The sequence below is a fragment of the Eubalaena glacialis genome, chromosome 12 (genome assembly GCF_028564815.1).
Source record: "Eubalaena glacialis isolate mEubGla1 chromosome 12, mEubGla1.1.hap2.+ XY, whole genome shotgun sequence".
Lineage (NCBI taxonomy): Eukaryota > Metazoa > Chordata > Mammalia > Artiodactyla > Balaenidae > Eubalaena > Eubalaena glacialis.
The window spans coordinates 70,566,350-70,586,140 of NC_083727.1; the positions used below are offsets into that span (position 1 = coordinate 70,566,350).

General features: G+C 37.4%; 2 protein-coding genes across 2 annotated transcripts; one reads left to right on the forward strand and one right to left on the reverse strand.

Annotated features, from left to right (window-relative positions):
- Positions 1 to 89: 89 nt before the first annotated feature.
- Positions 90 to 499, reverse strand: LOC133102536 (CD59 glycoprotein-like). Its single transcript, XM_061207531.1, has one exon. The coding sequence runs from the start codon at positions 497 to 499 to the stop codon at positions 128 to 130; it is 372 nt and encodes a 123-aa protein (XP_061063514.1). The 3' UTR covers positions 90 to 127.
- Positions 500 to 3,295: 2,796 nt separating this feature from the next.
- CGA (glycoprotein hormones, alpha polypeptide) lies at positions 3,296 to 19,242 on the forward strand. Its single transcript, XM_061207329.1, has 4 exons — positions 3,296 to 3,376; positions 17,170 to 17,276; positions 18,429 to 18,613; positions 19,046 to 19,242. Exons 2-4 carry the CDS (start codon positions 17,177 to 17,179, stop codon positions 19,121 to 19,123), a joined length of 363 nt encoding a protein of 120 aa, XP_061063312.1. The 5' UTR covers positions 3,296 to 3,376; positions 17,170 to 17,176; the 3' UTR covers positions 19,124 to 19,242.
- Positions 19,243 to 19,791: the final 549 nt, after the last annotated feature.

The window sequence follows — 19,791 nt, forward strand, 5'->3', positions numbered from 1 at the left end:
TCAAACTAGTTCTAGTCTTTCCCAACAGGATCCAGTTGGAAAATATAAAGCCTTTGGAATGCAGCCGCACAGGAAATAAGGCATATACAGAAACAGGAGATTTAGGAGAAGCCCTCCTGGTGTAGATTTAGAGACAAAAGCACCAGACTGCCACCAGCAGCAGGATGCCCAGCAGAGCTGTTTTCCCTGATATACTCGTCCCATCACTTTTGTTACACAGGTTCTCCTGGCAGCAGCGGTACTGAAGCTCATTCTTCCCTAAGGCTTTCGCAATGGCTTCGAAATTGCAGCGGCCAAACATCCAACACTGGTAGTAAGTTTTTGGTGGCACGGCTTTAACGATGAAACAAGTATCTTGATTATGTGAACAACTGACGACCGTAGTGCAGCCATTAGCTGGGTTAATACAGCTGTAGCACTCCAGCCTGTGACCTACATGGCAGAGGACAGCCAGGATGAACAGGAGCCCGAGTGGGACGAACCCTCCTTTGCTTCCCATTGTGACCAGCTACAGATTCTTATGGCTCCCGTCATCCGCTTCAGTGTGGCTACTCCTGCTACTGTACTATTTTAAAAGTATGGTTAGATCTGCATAATATATGGATATGGAAAAAACCACCAAGATACACTGTTAGATTTAAAAAGAAAAAGGAAGGTAGGGCACTAAACAATGTGTATATTATGTTTCTGTTTGTATATAGCAAAACCCCAGAAAATGTGTTTATATACACAGATAATTTCTGGAAACATTAAGAAATTGTTAAAAATGGATACCTTTGGGAATGGGAGTGAGGATTTTGGGGTAGGAGGAAGACTTACATTTCATTGGAAATACTCTTGTATTGCTTCAAAATTTAAAATCACGTAATATATCTTTGGAATTACTGAAGCAAAAGCTACTTGAAAAAGCAAGGATTTTACATACCTCAGCTGTTCTTCTGATTACGGCATAATGTTTGTGATAATCATACTTTGCTATCAGAAAGATCAAATTATGTCTTATAAAACAAATCAACTAAGCATATGAAACATTTACAAAGGTGGTTATTTTGAAAAAGAATTCAGTATGTAAATGACAAAACGTCATTGGGAAAAACCCATGCATTTAGCATAGCTGGTATGTACTTCACTGTGTCATACCGCTATGCAAAGATGTTCCTGACACCTCCTCGGTACCATGACATGCTTTCAGGACTTTGCCTAGTAAAGGTGGCTATTTGCCTTGTCATCCTGAAACCGTGTAACTCCGATTGGGACTTGAACCCACACACTGGGACTGGAACCCAGCCAAAACCCAGATTGGGACTTGAACCCATGTTCTTTTAACTGAGATCACACACCTGGTCTCAGGACTTAATGAAGCTCAGGTTCTTGATGTCTCATCGCAGAAAGAATTCAGTGAGAGACAAAGTGATAGGTAAGAAGTGGATTTATTTAGAAAGAAACACAGTCCACAGACAGAGTGTGGGCCATCTCAGAAGGCAAGAGCAGCCCCAGGGTATGGGGCTGTCAGTTTTTATAGGGATGGGTAATTTCACAGGCTAATAAGTGGGAGGAGTATTCCAACTATTTTGGGGAAGGGGTGGGGATTTCCAGGAATTGGGCCACCACCCACTCTTTGACCTTTATGGTCAGACTTGGAACTGTCATGGCTCCTGTGGGTGTGTCATTTAGCTTGCTGATGTGTTACAATGAACATATACTGAGGCTCAAGGTCTAGTGGAAGTCGACTCATCCATCTGCCATCTTGCACCTATTTGGTTCTAATCAGTTTATGTTGTGTCCTCAAACTAGGTCATTCTTTTAAAGGTGGTGCCCTGCCCCCTTCCCTCCTGTTTCAATCGTGTAAGCAGATAAGTTATGGAGTCCCCAGAGAAAGAGAACCAGGAATGGCTTTCTTGACATAAGAGAAGCCATTTTGGCCTAAGCCGTTGTGTGATCTCAGGTGGGCAGGGTCAGGATGTTTCCCTGTGAGCCGAACAAAGGCACTTTAGTTTAACATTCAGGCAGAGGGGCAGGGTTCCCCGAGGTAGGCCATTATGTATGCTTATAGCTATAGACAGCATCCTTTTGGTGATTATAGTAACAAAAGCAACGGAAAACAAAGGTTAAAGTAAAAGAAACAGATCCAACATGGAGTCAGATTTTGTTCTTCTCTGTTACAAAAGGTCAAAAGGAGAGAGGAGATGCCAGTCCATTGTCCTACCAACCTCCTAGAATCCTTCTTGCTGAAATCCATCTTGAGCCATGTGTGTGCCATCAGGAAGGACCTTGAGTCAGAGTGATTGGCCAGAGACAACCTGGAACTAACCCCATCACCATAAAACCTGAGTCTGCGAGCCACATGGCAGAGCAGTTCTCCTGGGTTCCCTTACCCTGCTGCTCTCTGCCTGGGTGCCCCTTCCCAGTAAAGTCTCTTGCTTGTCAGCATGTGTGTCTCCTGGGACAATTCATTTTTGAGTATTAGACAAGTGCTCACTCTTGGGCCCTGGAAGGGGTCCCTCTTCCTTCAACGAATGGAGTCTTGAACTTTTTTAGGATCACAACCCTGAAAGCAGGATAGACGCAGCCACAGCCATAGCCTGAAGTGCTTTGTGGGTTTTAGGAAGACAATGTACTGGGAATCTTGGAGCTAAGCGTTCCTCAGCTGGCAAGCCATAACATATGTATTTTCTGTTTAGGAAGAAACTGAGTTTTACAAAAGTGAAATGAGGGGGGAAAAGGCACAAATATTGAGAACCAATCAGTCCTTCTCAGCGTTGCCTCATGCCTTCTCCATGCATCCTTATTAAAGCCAGATGCACATTTAATTTTAGAAAAGTCTAAATAGATGTGTGTTTTATTTTTCTGTTTTCTACTGGAGTAATGTTGTAAGCTTAGAAATGCTCTATATCTAGCATCTGAAATTTACAGCTCTTCTGTTTTAAGTAAACATCAGGTACTTAGCTAATTAAATGTAATGCTTGTAGGATCCTGTTTATAGGAAAGTGTCAACTTTCAGGATGTTGTGTATAAGTCTTGATAAAATTATGTAGAAAATAACAGTGTACTCTTGTTTCATAGGCTGACCTTGCAGTCAACACCACCTGGAAATGGCTCAAAACAAAAAATGATCGAAGGGCTGAAACGAGATAAGATCAAATTGATGTCATGGTAATTACACAAAGTACCATTCAATCATTGGATGGAATTTACTGTTGATCCCTGGACTTAGATGCAGGTGGGAACACGCAGTTTTTATTACTCTGCTGGTATATAAGACAGGTGAGGACTTTATTAAGAGCAGTTACTGAGAAATCACAAGACGAAGCTAAAATCCCTCTTCAGATCCACAGTCAACTGCCCTGACCACATCCTGCAAAAAATCCAGAGGAAGGTAATATGAATGAAATAATTTGGGGGATTTTAATTGAGGAGTAAAATATTTGAGAATACAAAGGAGCTGGTTGTGCATAAACCTTAGTAAGAAGACAGGCATTTATACATTCTCTTTTCAGCACTCATGATTGAATTGGGAGGAAGTCTGCAAAATTGTGGTCTGTGATCACAGGCTAAGATGTTATCTAACTGAAGCCAGAAACCAACTGTCTCCTGCTGTGATGTGTGAGTGCCTGTCAGTAACTAAAAAGTTTTCTCAAGAAATATTGGATGTCATTTGAAAGGCATTCTTTTGAGTGGCTTCCAGGGGTCAGGAAGAGAGGGAGTAGACATGTAAGTTGCTGATATTGTTTTGTCATCAGTTTTTAAATGACACCTAACTACATCTTCAAACTGGTCAATGGTAAAGCAGCTCAACTGTTCAGCTGAATGACCATAGCTTCTGATATTTTTTGAATAGACCCTCTTGGGTAGACTTGAATTGTAACACTGAAATCTCTTGAACAACATTGTTTCCTTTTTCTTCTTTCATAGAATGCCACAAAAATAAGAGTCGGTAGTTTTTCTCACTATTACTGATGGACCTTGCAATTCTACATCACTTGGCTAAGTCTAATTGGTTTGTTCCGCAGAGAGTTTCTAGAAATGTTTGCTAACTTTAGTTATATTTGCATCAGTGCAGCTTGGAATGGCAGCTGGTTAGGAAATTAGGACTAGAAAATAAAAGTGCTCCTTTGTCCCTCCTTATTAATGTTGAGGATACAAGATTTGGGTACATGGAAGAATTATGAACTGACACTACATGGGTCCCTCAGGAATAATGAAGCTCCATTGCACTTTCATGGGAACTTGTGTTTCCTAAGCTCTACAATCTTCTCCCCACTCAAAAAAGAAGATGTTTTATATTAGAACAGAGGAATATTCTTAAGTTTCTGAAGATGTCTTTAAAATAATTACTTAACACCAACTCAATTATTCAAAATATTGGTCACCCAAATTGATTGTAATACTTTGCTATAGTCTTGAATTATTTTTAAATGATAAGAATAACCACCATTTATGAAAAGTTTATGTGTCTTCGTTTCATTTCTTTAACTTTGGTTTTGGTTTAAGTTTCTTTTCTTTCTTTTTTTTTTTTTTTGCAGTAATAGACGTTGAAATTTTGAGTCATATTTCTCACCATTTCTTGCTGAAAAAGGTAGCATGTGAAGTGTTAGAAAAGCAACTTATTATATTCCAGAACAGCTTCTCAGTTTCCTTGTATATTTCTCAAATTTACATGAAAACTCAAAGTAAGAGCTAGGAAACAGAAATAGTAAAATTAGAATGTAATATGTGCATTTTGTTCAAAAGTAGATCAAGATAATCTGCTTTCACAAAGAGAAAATGTACAGGAATCAGTTGATATTTCCATTGAGAACAGCATGACCTATAGCACCATACTTCCATTTTTATAGATTATGAATCCCAGAGTAGTTTGCTATCAGCTTCTGATCCTTGCAAATTCTGGTTTTGGTGTGTAACATTTCAGCATTCCCCATCATAATGTTGCACAAAATAATCCAGTAATTTCTTGATTCATCAAACTCAGAGATAACATTATAGAAATGCTCTAGTATCCGTTGTGCACTGGGGTAGGAGGAGGAGGAGGAGAAAGAGAGAGAGAAGAGGGCACTTAGGCCAGAGCGGGAGCGGAATCAAGGGCAATATTATGAATTGAATTTGAAAAGACAACAGTAACATCATGATCCATGCTTAAATCAATGCCCTAAAGAGAATGGATTAACTGTGTGTTTCTAGGCTACAGAGGTAGTATAGGTGAAAGGGTACTATCTTAGGATCAGACCACTTTCCAGATGACTTTGGCAAATCCTTTTACTTCTCTCAAGTGTAGTTTTCTAGTCTACGAAATAGGTGACATAATAGTGCTTTCCCCAAAGAAGTGTAAAGAGAATCAAACAAGGGAAATGGATATGAAAGCCAATGCTTGTCCCCCGCCAGTCACTCCCCACCAATCAGACACTAGTCCTCATGACTTGGTCAGGTGTAAAATGCCTCTTTATCCGAGTGAAATGGCTTTCTTAAGGCTGTTCCGAAGAAGGTGAAGTCAGATAAATATGCAAAGTAAAAAATTACACGAGCAAGTTATATTTGAACTGGTATAACATAATGTTACTCTAAAAAAAGAAATATGCCAGCATTCTATTTAGGGATATACCACCTGAAAAAAAAAACATTTAAGAAGTTCATTGTGAAATATAAAGTTTTGAAGGCAGTGTAGTAAAATGCGGTTCAGAGCTTGGAGTTGTAAAGAGACATTCTAAAATCTTAGGTCTGCCAGTGGTGAATTTTGTGACTTTGTATAGGTTACTTCGCCTCTGGAATTCTTTTACCTGCCAAAACGAGAAGAATACCTCACAGGGATGTCATGAATATTGAATATATTTATGTGTTCAAGGTGCTCAAAAGAATACCTAGCACACACAAGTGCTCAATTAATGGTTGGTATTCTTTTTAATGTAGAAGTTATTATTATTACCAAATTCAGTATGGCAGATACTGTGGGCAATGCTAACTCCGAATTTTTTTTCACACTTTGTTAGATTTCCCCTAATAGATTAACTGAATCTGTGTTATATAAATCACACCCCACAGAGGAAAAGTACCAGAAGAAAGTGGAGAGACAAGACCGGCATCCCATATCTCAAACCCTGGAGGAGAAATTTTTGTTATAGGAGACAGCGGTTGTTCCAGTTATCTATTACTGTGCATCAAAGTACTGAAAAACTTAGTGGGTAAAACAAGAAGTTATTATTATCTCTCAAGGTGCTGCAGGTGGATTGGGCTGAGCTGGGCCGTTCTTAACTTGGATTTCTCATGCATTTGTGATCAGATATTGGCTGGGGCTGGAGTCATCTGAAGGCTCGACTGGGCTGGTCATCCAAATGGCTTCTTCACTCATTACTTCTTGGACTCTTTCTCTTTCTCTATGTGGCATCTCGTTCTCCAGGGCCGGTCCACATGGCTTACAGCCTTCTTATTGTGTGGTGGTCTCAGACTAGTAGCACTTCTTACACGGCAACTGGCTTCTAAGACACAGGAAGCAGAAACTGCCAGGTCAGTGCAGGGCTACTCCCACGACTGGCCCAGTGTTGTATTGGTGTAAGGGACACTCTCATCACTGCCTTATTCTATTGGTGTAAGTAGTCATAGGGCCCACCTAGATCAACGGGATACAAAGATAGACACACCACTTTTCCATATGGAAGTGGCAAGGTCATACTGCAGGGTGAATGTAGGCTGAGAGATATTTTTGTGGCCATCTTTGGGAAGTACACCTGCCATAGCAGAGAAAACAGGGGCAATAAACAATAAGGGGCTTCTCTTTGCAGTTCTGCTCTGTTGTTTTTTAAACTATTATTTATTTTTATTTTTATTTTTGGCTGCGCCGCACAGCATGTGGGATCTTAGTTCCACAACCAGGGCTCGAACCCGTGCCCCCTGCAGTGGAAACGTGGAGTCCCAACCACTGGACCTCTAGGGAATTCCCTGCTTTGTTTTTATCACAGAAAAAAATGCTTATAATGTGAGGTGCTGAGGTTGAGAAATCTACAAACCCAGCCTGTCCATTCTATTATTGAGAGATTTTAAGGTAAATTAAATGTTTCTATAATCTAGTGTTTTTAAATGGAAATGATATTTGGTGTGTCAAAAGATTGCACGAAAACAGCTCAAATAAAGAACAAAATGTAATGCACAAATTTTAAAAGTTACAAGAATGATTCTTATATTGCTATAATAATGCTCTGTATAAAACTTTTCTGGCCTTTGGATGTTTTACTTTTCTGAGTGATAAGTTGACACTACTTAATGTTTTGTTCCTGATAGCATTTATTACTGCAATAATGTTAATTTAAAAAATTGGGTATTTTTAAACAACAAATATTTGAATTTCTCATTTAAAACAATATTTTATGCTACATAGAGTTTGTCCTATCAAAATTTCTTGTTGATTTAGTTTGCAGACAATTTTAAAAATGCTGATGTGCTAGAAAAACCAGAAGGGTAATGGAAGAACTAAGATTTTAATTTCATAATTATGTTAACATTGTAAAGTGCCTTAAAATAACAATTAAAGTAGAAAGTGTACATCTTATTTTATTTTAAGCCCCTTAAATTTAGAAAAGAAGCTTCTCAAAATATGATTGTTACAAGAATCGTCATAAAGGAATTGAAATTTTTATAATCCTATGAGCACTTCAATTTCCTTCTAAATACTGCCTGCTCTTTTTCTTTTTAAAAAATAAATATTTAAAGATCATCTTTTGTTCTGTTTGTTTTTATGGAAACCCCTGGGGGTTTTTTTTGTTTGTTTGTTTGTTTTGCAAAGTATACCTGTACAAGTTGTACTTTATATGTCTTTTGCCTCTAAGACCCCCTTTTTTCACTCTTTCTCTTCATTTCATCTGGAAAATTAAGTCGGCTCCCTTTTAGAATTTTGTGAAGCCAAAAAATACTGTTAAGTAATTGATAAACAGAAATCCCACCCCAAATACAGCTGCTGAACTGTGTGACTTCACTTATTTTCCTCTGGATGCTGGGACACTTTGGGGATACACTATTTGCAACCCCTGTGATTAGGCTGGGGAAGTTATGAGGAGTGCTGAATACACAAAGCTCCTGTACAAATGTTAAAACAGTAAAATATATATTTACTACCGTCGTGTTTTTCTTCCCCATGAAATATGTGTTCTTTATTCTCATTAGTTTTTCACCTCTCCATTTTCCTGTCCCCAGCCTATCAAATGTTTCAACATCTACGAATGCTTTTACTACAGCATTCATCGCTCTAACTCACAGTCATTTGCCTTTGTATCTGGGTCAGAGAGCAGGAAACTTATTCATATTTGTGTCACCCATACTTGGCACAGTGCCTGGCATGTAGCAGGTACTTATTCAAAGTCTTTAAATCTTTCAAATGTTCAATTTGGACCTTAAATTTTGCACTTTACAATGTTGAACTGTCAAATCATCCAAAACTCATCTTTTCATAAAGTAGAGAAAGCATTAATTATCCATATCAAAGAATGAATGAGGGGATTTGAGACAGGTCATGGGAGTATTAACCGTTTCTCTCTCAGCCATCCTTTGACGATCAGTGAATGCGATACAGGGTCTCAAGGTCACTCTAGTGCCTAGGAGCAATATTTGAATGTCTACTTCGAAGATCTGAGAACTTGGAGGATTACTGAGGTTGGGGGCTGGAGCATGGGATCACAGAAGACATTCACTGCTCAACCTGGGATTCAGAATATGTTACAAGAACAGGGTAAAAACCCATTTACTGCAACTAGAGCACATGAAGAAAGAAAACTAGTAGCCAAGGCTACTCCAAGTTGAGTTTCCTGATCACTGAGCCCAGACCCTTTAAATTCGTCCAGCAGGAGACATCAGTGGTCACCTGGTGGGACATGGAGGTGAGCCTGTTCGGGGACTGGCTCCATGGGAGTTGGTGGGATGAAGGATGAAGGATGCTGAATATCCACTTACCCTTGCTATGCTCCACCTTCACATCTCTCATCCAGGCTGAACTATTGCTATTCGCTGGACCAGGCAAGATGCTAAAACTTACAGGCCTCTCCTCTGTTTAACAAACAATTCTTACATACCTATCTCATGCCAGGCAGTGTGCTGGGGATTCAAGTCTTTGCTTTCAAGGGTCCTTTTCATTAGTGATCCTTCACTGAAGGCTGCCTACTTTTCTTCTTCTTGGTAGTTAGCTGGGCTAGATGGGGCTAATGAAGTGAAACCTTAGGTTAACGCTCTAGAAATCAGTTAGATTTAATCTGTTTTGTTAACAAAGAATTATGCCTCTACCCTGGCCAGTCATCTCAAAAATGTGCTATGAGTCAGTTGGGTTTCCTGGTGTGGAGAGTATGGGTGAGTCACCCCATCTACCACCACCATTAGAAAAATCGAAAACCTTACTCTTTGGCAGTGGGGGAGCAATGGCAGCATCTCTGCAGGTAAATGAAGAGCAGGATGTGACATTGTACCAAACACTTGTCTTCTTGGAACAATCTTATATATATATGTATATGTACATATATGTGTATTTGTGTACATACATGCATGTACACATACATATATACATACATCCATATATGTGTGTGTATGTGTATTTAATGTGCCTTGAAGCCTTTCAATAATAGGATTGACAGGCTGGGATGATAGATTTCTCAGTCCGGGCACCTTACCTTATAAACACATTTTTTCTGTGATAAAAACAGAACAGAGGAGCTGCAAAGAGAAGCCCCCTTATTGTTCATTGCCCCTAAGTTTTCACTGCTATGGCAGGTGTACTTTTCAAAACTGGCCAGAAAAAAAATCTCAGTCTAAATTCATTCGGCAGTATGACTTTGCCACTCCCACATCAAAAAGTAGTGTCTATCTTTGTACCCTGTTTGATAGATGGGGTTGGCGTGTATGTGTATGGTACTTGGTGTGTCAAGATATGTAGAGAGAGATATATATATAGATATATACTGATGTCCATATGTGTGTGTGTATGGTACACTATTTACCTATTATATAAGTCATTTAATACATTAATTATATATTAATGTATATAATCACAATAAATAATACACAAACATATTAAATAATAATAGTAAGTTTAACATTGTAAATCAACTATACTTCTATGAAAAATAAAAAATAATAATAGTAAATCATGGCAATAATATTCTTTAATACTTTTAAGAATGCTATCTTTTCCTCACAGAGTCTTATTATATTAAGCACATAAATTTGCCCACATACCTAGTTTGATATAAACTAACAGATACCCAGTTGAAACACTGAAGCTCTTATATATGCTTTTTATTAATGTTTTCTTTTGAATTCTTATGACTTTTATATCTTAGCATAAAATGGCTCTTACCTGTGGCATATTTAACACTTAGACATTCATGTATTAGCCAGCTACAAATTCTATAGCTAAGTGAGAATATGTCGTCTCTAAAGAATTTATTATCTGAAAATATTTTATTTTATTAAACACTTATTCTAAGTTGTCATTCAAGAGTTACCTTGTTTCTCAGTATGAATGAGAGCTCTACATAAGCAACTTTTGATTGATACTGTTACTCTTCTAAAGCCCCGATGCAACACAACTGCATCTACTCTGTGCAAGACCTTGTGCTAGGATGGGGGTGGGTTAGAGGGGCACAGTTTCTACCCTTAAGAAGCTTTACATGGATGGAAAGACAAACAGGTATATAACTAGCTAGAGTTCAGGACAGACTGTGGAACTTCATCTAAGAATTATAAGCAAAGTGATGGATAAATGCAGTGGAGAGTTATTTCTTCTCCCTTTGGGCTTGGATGAAACCTTCACAATGAAGCTGGTGGCTGGGCAGCTCCTTACAAAACTCTGAGGTGGATGGCTGAGAAGGGGGAGAAAGGCCTTACAGGTCAAGTTGAGAATACACACATTTTCTTGGCCTCATTTTATTCTGATGGGGCAGGTGGCAGGAGGTGAGGGTGTGTTGAGTGGGTGTTGGAGATGCACTGTGGGGTTGGATATATAGAGTCTGTGATGCCTGCATTGTCCTCACTCGGAATACCAAGAGGCTGAGATTAGTACATCTGATTTAGATTGAGCATGTTTTGCAAAATAGCATAAATCCCAGCTGAACATAATTATTGTTCCTGCCCTGGGTCTTAATGTTTTTCTTCCATATTCCAAAACAGAAAGGCCTAAGGGTGATTAGGCTGATGAAAACATTTATTAAAATGTTTTCAGAAACACCTAGAATTTGAGGGTTAATCCCTTTCTGCTTGGTTAATCTGATCTCTTTTTAAAATAAAGACAAAGCTGTTTCTGTTATTGAAAGCTAAAGCAATGGTGACTTTGGTTCTGCTTTTTCAATCTTCTCTTCACTTTATCATAAAGCAAATCCTAAAATATGCATTCGTTTCATGCTCTCACTTTCTGCAATCTTGTTATAAATGCTTCTCTCTGAATTAATTCTGATATAATTGTTCACTGCATAATGCTGAATTTTCATAATATATGAGCTGCAATATCAAAGCACAAAAATGATACTAGTTTAAAAAGGAAACCAGTTTCAATTCTGAAATTCTCCTTGTGGCTTTGTATATCACTTAAGAAGTGGTTCTCAAATTTTGGCTCTTAGAATCTGTTTATGATCTTAAAAATTATTGAAGAGCTCAAAGAATTTTTTAAATGAATTTATATTTATCAATAGTTACTGATATAGAAATTATGTTGGAAAAAGTTTTAAAATATTTATTTATTTATTTATTTTTTTGGCCACATGGCTTGTGGGATCTTATTTCCCTGAACAGGGATTGAACCCGGGCCCTCAGCAGTGAAAGCACCAAGCACTGGACTGCCAGGGAATTCCCAGAAATATTTATTCCTTTAAAAACAACAACTTAAAACCCATCACATGTTAACACAAATACAATATATTTACAAAAAATGACAATTTCCAAAACAAAAAAAGTCAGTGAGAAGAGTGGCATTGTTTTACCTTTTTGCAATTTTTTTTTTTTTTTTGGCCACATCCTGAGGCTTGTGGGATCTTAGTTTCCCAACCAGGGACTGAACCTGAGGTCATGGCAGTGAAAGCATCAAGTCCCAACCACTGGACCACCAGGGAATTCCCTCTTTTTGAAAATTTAAAAAGTACTGGGCTAATAGAACATAGCTACATTCTCAGGTGCTTCTTTATTCAATCTGTTGCAATATCACATGTCATGTAGCCTCTAGAAAATTTCTCTGAACACTCATGAGGGGATGAGAGTGAAAAACCCAAACAGCATCTTAGTATTATTATGAAAATAATTTTGACCTCACAGACCCACTAAAACTGTTTAGGGTCCCCAGATCTCACTTTGAGAGCCACTGACTTAGGACAATATTTATTCAGTGTTAATTTGGGTGAAGATAAACAAAACCCATAATTACTTGTGTATAAGTATATAAATCAGGTAGAAATAATGACGTACATATGTTTTAGCCTTACCTACACGTAAACAGTCTGTTTTCTGTATTATAAACTGTTGGTTCTACTGTCTGACCAATTATTCTTATAAGATACATGGGTTGATACAAAAATCTAGCAAAAACATGGTCTTATCATGTCAGTCTACATGAAAAATAACCACAGGTTTTGAATCACATGGAATTATAAATCTCATTCTGAAATTTTTTAAAAAGAAATTTTGGTTTTGATAAATTATAGATTTAGAGGAAGTTGCCCCCCCCAAAAAAAATGTACAGGAAAGTCCTGAGTATCCTTTAGCTAGTTCCCTCAATGATAATACCTTCCAAAACTATAGTACAAGGGGAAAACCAGGAAATTGACATTGGTACAACCCACAGAGTTTATTTGGATTTCACTAGTATTGTGTGTATGTGTGTGTTTCTGTGCAATTTCATCCCATGTTAGATTGTGACACTATCACAATCAAGATAAAGAACTGTTCCATCACCACAAGGCTCCCTCGTTCTATCTTTGTATAGCCACATTTACTTACTCCCCTCAACTTCCTCCCCACATGCTAACTCCTTGAAACTGCTAATGTAGCATCTCTATAATTTTATCATTTCAAGAGTGTTATATAAATGGAATCACACAGAATGCACCCTTCACTCAGCAGGATACCCTTGAGATCCATCCAAGTTGCATGTGTATCAATAACATGTTCCTATTTGTTGCTACATAGTATATAATCTGGTATTGGAAGTACTATTGTTTGCAGAACCAACCATTCCTCTGCTGTTGGGCATTTGGATCATTTCCAGTTTGGGGCTATTATAAATAAAGATGCTATGACCCTTTGTATACATTTTATTTGAACATAGTTTTCATTTCTCTGAGATAAATGCCCAAGTACAACTGCTGGGTTATATGGTAAGTACATGTTCAGTTTTATAAGAAACTTCCAAACTATTTTCCAGAGGGCTGTACCATTTTATATTTCCACTAGCAACGTCTGAATTATCCTGTTTCTCTGCATCCATTTGGTGTTATTTTTATGTTAGCTAGCTGATAGGTATATAATATCTCATTGTGGTTTTAATTTGCACGTCCCTAATGGTTGATGCAGAATACATTAAATGTGCTTACTTGCCATCTATATATCTTCTCCAGTGCAATGCCCGTTTCTCAATTGGATTTTTTTAATTGAGTTTTGAGAGTTCTTTATATATTCCAGATACTAGTCCTCTGTTAGACATGTGGCTTGCAAACATTTTCTCTAAGTCCGTATCTTGTATTTTCATCCTCTTTGAGGATTAACCCATAATTTGGATGAGGTCTAATTTATCATTTTTTCCTTTTATGGATTTCATTGTCAACTCTAAAAACTATTCACCTAGCCCCTGCCCACCCTTCCCAATTTTTTCCTAAAAATTTTATAGTTTCACATTTTACAGTTAAGTCGATGATCCATTTTGAATTAATTTTCATATAAGGTATGAGATGTACATTAAGGTGTTTGTTTATATGTTTGTTTTGTTCTGTTTTTGTATTTGTTTTGCCTATGGATGTCCAATTGTTATAGCAGCCATTATTGAAAAAGTCGAAATCCTCTGTTAAATGGCTTTGGCATCTTTGTCAAAAGCCAGCTGGGCATATTTTTTGGTTCTCTATTCTGTTCCATTGGTCTGTGTATCCCTCTGCCAATATCATGCTGTTTTATTACTGTAGTTATAGAATAAGACAACACTGGGAAGACTGGTTCCTCTCACTTTGTTTCTAAAATTGTTTTAGCTATTCTAGATCCTTTGCCATTCAGTAATCATAAACTTCTCTGTGTCTACAAAAGCTGTGCTAGGATTTTGATAGGTATTTCATTAAACATAGAGATCAATTTGGAGAGAATTGACGTCTTTACCATGTTGAGTCTTCCAATCCATGCACATGATATGTCTCTCTGTTTATTTAGGTCTTTAATTTACTTCATCAGTATTTTGTAATTTTCAGTGTACAAGTCCTGTCCATATTTTGTTAGATTTATACGTATTTTATTTTCTTTGGAGCGATTATAAATAGTATTGTGTTTTTAATTTGTTTCCACATTATTGTTTTTAGTATATAGAAATGTAGTTGATTTTTATGTGTTGTTTTTGTCATGCAATCTTGCTGAGCTAACTAACTAGTTCCAGAACATTTTTTGTAGGTTCCCTGTTTTGCTTTTTTTTTTAAATGTAGATGATCATATCATCTATAAATAGGGATAGTTTTACTTCTTCATTTTAAATTTGTGTGCCTTAATTTCTTTTTCTTGCCATACTGTGCTGGCCAGAATGTCCAGCACTATATTGAATAAGAGTGTGAGAGTGGACATCCTTGCCATGTTCCTGATCTTAAGGGGAAAGCACTTGGTTTTTCACCATTAAGTGTGATGTTATCTGTAGGTTTTTGTAAATGCTCTGTATCAAGTTGAGAAAACCCTTTTGGTTCTTGTTTGATGAGAGTTTTTATCATGAAAGAGTACTGGATGCTGTCAAATGCTTTCCTGTGTTGATTGATATAATAATATGATTTTTCTTTATTCTTTTGATATAGTGGATTACAATTAAGTGATTTTCAAATATTGAAACAGCCTTGAATACTGCGAATTATTTTCAGTTGGTTGTGTCGAATAATTCTTCTTATACATTACTGGGTTCAATTCGTTATTATTTTGTTTTGGATTTTTGCATCTAATTTCATGAGATATACCAGTCTCTTGTTTTCTTTTTTTGTTCTGTATTTGTCTGGTTTTGGTGTCAGGGTAATCCTGGCCTCATAAACTGAGTTGGGAACTGTTCCCTTCTATTTTATGAAAGTAACTCTGTAAAATTGGTGTTAATTCTTTAAATGTTCTGAATTGTCTTCTCATTGGTAATTAATTCTCTGTCTCTTTTATCTTTCATGGTTTGAACATAAGCACTTTAAAAATGGGGATAAAAATCTGTCCCTTTCACATATATACAATGGAATATTACTCAGTCATAAAAAGAAATGAAATTGAGTTATTTGTAGTGAGGTGGATGGACCTAGAGTCTGTCATACAGAGTGAAGTCAGAAAGAGAAAAACAAATACCGTATGTTAATGCATATATATGGAATCTAAAAAAAAAAAAAAATGGTACTGATGAACCTAGTTGCAGGGCAGGAATAAAGATGTAGACATAGAGAATGGACTTGAGGACCCGGGGTGGGAGGGGGAAGCTGGGGCAAAGTGAGAGTAGCATTGACATGTATATGCTACTGAATGTAAAATAGTTAGCTAGTGGGAAGCAGCAGCATAGCACAGGGAGATCAGCTCGGTGCTTTGTGACCACCTAGAGGGGTGGGATAGGGAGGATGGGAGGGAGGCTCAAGAGGGAGGGGATATGGGGACATATGTGTGCATATGGCTGATTCACTTCGGTGTACAACAGAAACTAACACAGTATTGTGAAGCAATTATACTCCAATAAAGATCTATTAAAAAATTTTTTTGTCCCTTTTATCTTACATGAGATTTTTCTAGAACACGTAGGGATAAAACCCAGTTCTTAAATGCGGTGAGGTCAATGCCTGGATAAATGGTCAATCACTCAGCTGACCTTGCATAACCTGATCTCATGTACTCAGAATGCTTAGGTAAAGCTGTATCTACAGGTATAAATAAGTCAGGAAGTGCATTTAGGAAAACTTTGATTGATACTACCTGCTGTCTACTCTTGCCACATTGCTGGGTTAGCATTTACTTTGCACATTGATAACTAGCCTTACAGCCCAGCTACTGTCATACAGCGTGAAGTAAGTCAGAAAGAGAAAAACAAATACAGTATGCTAACACATATGTATGGAATCTAAGGAAAAAAAAAAAAAGGTCATGAAGAACCTAGTGGCAAGACGGGAATAAAGACACAGACCTACTAGAGAATGGACTTGAGGATATGGGGAGGGGGAAGGGTAAGATGTGACAAAGTGAGAGAGTGGCATGGACATATATACACTACCAAACGTAAAATAGCCAGTGGGAAGCAACCGCATAGCACAGGGAGATCAGCTCTGTGCTTTGTGACCACCTAGAGGGGTGGGATAGGGAGGGTGGGAGGGAGGGAGATGCAAGACGGAAGAGATATGGGGACATATGTATATGTACAACTGATTCACTTTGTTATAAAGCAGAAACTAACACACCATTGTAAAGCAATTATACTCCAATAAAGATGTTAAAAAAAAAATAAAGAAGCCCTGTGGGTTTAAAAAAAAAAAAAAAAAAAGCAGGCGAGATATTATCTTTTCTTTCTGTTCTCCCACCTGGGAATGTGGAGATGGGAAGGATGGGCTCAAATGCTTGTATATTTTATATATCATATATAAGCTTATCTATCTATCTATCTGTCTATGTATCCATCCATCCACTCATATAGATATCCTTAGATATTATCTAGTTGAAATTTCATGTTTCATAAATAAGGACATTAAAGCTTCTTAACAGGATGTTAAGATTTTAAAAAGAGAACTTGTTGTTATCATTATATCTGATTCTACTGGTTGATGTGAGAAGTGGGAAGAGTCAATTCTCTACCTCTTTCTAAGAGAGAAATTGCTTTTTTTATACACGGCTTTAGAGTATATTGGGAGCTGTAAGCAGAGGGGTCAAGACACTGATGACTATTACTATTAATAGTAGTAATATTAAAATTACTGGTTGTTGTTATGCCTGTTAAGCCAATTTTATAGTAACTTTTTTCCCATGTCTGTTTTGCAGAAGAGCCATGGATTACTACAGAAAATATGCAGCTGTCATTCTGGCCACATTGTCTGTGTTTCTGCAAATTCTCCATTCCTTTCCTGATGGAGAGTTTACAATGCAGGGTGTGTGACTAAACTTGGGTTTGCAGTAACAAGAAAGCACACATTTCTAGATGTACATCAATAACTCCATTAATTACATTTCTACCTCCTTTTCAAATGTGATAAATCTTTGCTGTTGGATATCTATCTAGGCACTTTTAGATTGTGAACATAAAATTAAACTAGGTTCCAAAAATGTACAGTGAAAATGATATCTTACATGTCCATTTAAATAGCAGCCTGTACATTTCCATCTGGAATAGATTCCTGATTATTCTTTATCTGAGTTTTACAGGCAGAAAGTGCTCCTTATTCAGTCTAGCTAGTTGATTTTTTTTCTTTTTTTTACATGTCTCCCAGAAGATGTGGGAGGATTTTAACATAGCCTTTGTAGATGAATTTTCAAATCAGTTAACAAGTGAGAAAACAAAACCATTTTATGCAGTAAATTTGTTTTGCTGTATTTTCTGAAAAATCTCATATAGTAGCCGATATAATTCCATCTGCCAAGAAATTGTGAGCTACTATTGATGATGGTTTTTCTCTAGACAAGTGATAATATTTTAACCCCTGTTCCCAAGTGCAGATGCCTGATCTCATATCAGGCTGTCCCACTCACCATGCTTTCTTAATTCTGACATGCTTTTCTTTGTCAGTATTTGGAGTTGCTATGGGGGGAAAAACAATAGCAGATTCTAAATGGGAAAATATTTTGCCTCTGGGCAAAATCCTTCTTTCGGATGAGCGTGGTGTTTTCATCTGTCAAGTTTTGCATTCCCTATAGACATACTATCAGCACTGGAATTGAGAAGTCATACTTAAAGAAAGAGAAACTACTGCTACTGAGATTTCCCATGCATATCTGCAAAAATCGTTTTCCCATGAAAATAACTGTAGTCGGTGCAAATAGATATTGTGTATGAAGATGAACATACAGCCAAAAGTACAGGGCTGGCCAAAAAGTTCGTTCGGGTTTTCCAAGTTATGGAAGAACCCGATGAACTTTTGGGTCAACCCAATATTTATTTATTTATTTTATTTCTTTTGATTTCCAATAGAAAAAAAGAATATTTGCTGTCCCATAATAAGGAAAAATGCATAGTTTCTTTTAAAATTATTTTTGGATTATTTTACTCTTTGCCTTTTTTTTTCTTTCTTTTTTTCTGGTGATAGGCTGCCCAGAATGCAAGCTAAAGGAAAACAAATACTTCTCCAAGCTGGGTGCCCCAATCTATCAGTGCATGGGCTGCTGCTTCTCCAGAGCATACCCCACTCCAGCGAGGTCCAAGAAGACAATGTTGGTCCCAAAGAACATCACCTCAGAAGCCACATGCTGTGTGGCCAAAGCATTTACCAAGGTGAGAACTGAAAGGGCCCCAGAAACTTTCTAACAGTTCAACCAGAGAAATGTCCTCAGAGCACATCCATGGGGTCTAATGCCAGAGGTATCTGATGACCCATGCTTTATTGGGCATTTGTAGAGTGAACGGCTGCATTTGTCCCCTTTAATCAAAAGAGTCAGCAACCTTGTGGGCACAGGCTGGATTTATTCTGAATGAAGAGAGTAGGGGTAGAGGTGATGAGGGGCAGGTTGGGAGAGAGTATAGAATACTTAGTGCAAACCTAAGCTTTCAGAGTGAAAATATCAGCTGAAAAGGAGAATATGCAAATATAGCAAGCATCTATTTAATTCAGCTGGCTAGAGTCAATTTTATTTAACAGTTTTCAATTTTGCCTACCTATCTATCTATCTATATATATCATCTATCTTTTTTTCCCTTCCTCCTTAGGCTACAGTCATGGGAAATGCCAGAGTGGAGAATCACACTGAGTGCCACTGCAGTACTTGTTATTATCACAAATCTTAAATATTTTGCAAAGGGCCATGTTGATGACTGCTGATTTCCTGGAATGGAAAATTAATTTGTTCAGTGTTTATGACTTTGCAAGATAAAACCCTCCTTTTCCTTACCATACCATTTTTTACACGCTTTAAGAATATACTGCAGCTTTATTGCCTTTCTCTTTATCCTACAGTATAATCAGCAGTCTTGTTCTTTTCATTTGGAATGAAATACAGCATTTAGCATGACCATAAAAAGCTGGTTCCGCTGGAAATAAAGTCTTTTAAATCATCATTCTACCACTGAATTCTAATTTTTTCTGAGAAGTTTCAAGCCAGTTACTTTTAATAGGATTAATGGGAGGGAGTGAGCCAGTGTGGGCCCCTATATACTCAGTGACCCGACACTGGAGAATCTTGTTCCCACCAAGCCTTCCAGAGCAAGCTGTGAGTCCTTCGGCCAGTGTGCTAGTTATGAGACAATCCATTGGGGTGAAAGAAGAAAATATAACTTCTATTTCTATTCATTTTTACATTATCCCTTTAGATGACCATTTGGATGAATTTTATAGAAGTACAGATACATTAGTATGGTCATGCATGTATAAAATTTATAAATAAATAAATATGCAGATATTGAGGATGTTTGGTCAGAAACTTTTTTACTGGTAGAAGTTTTCAGTCAGGAAAAAA

Excerpts from the sequence above, each read along its gene's own strand:
- CGA (XM_061207329.1), top strand. The coding sequence starts at position 17,177 with ATGGATTACTACAGAAAATATGCAGCTGTCATTCTGGCCACATTGTCT. Across the intron at positions 17,277-18,428 it reads TGGAGAGTTTACAATGCAGG|GCTGCCCAGAATGCAAGCTA; the intron begins GTGTGTGACTAA and ends TTCTGGTGATAG. Across the intron at positions 18,614-19,045 it reads TGGCCAAAGCATTTACCAAG|GCTACAGTCATGGGAAATGC; the intron begins GTGAGAACTGAA and ends CTTCCTCCTTAG.
- LOC133102536 (XM_061207531.1), bottom strand. The coding sequence starts at position 499 with ATGGGAAGCAAAGGAGGGTTCGTCCCACTCGGGCTCCTGTTCATCCTG.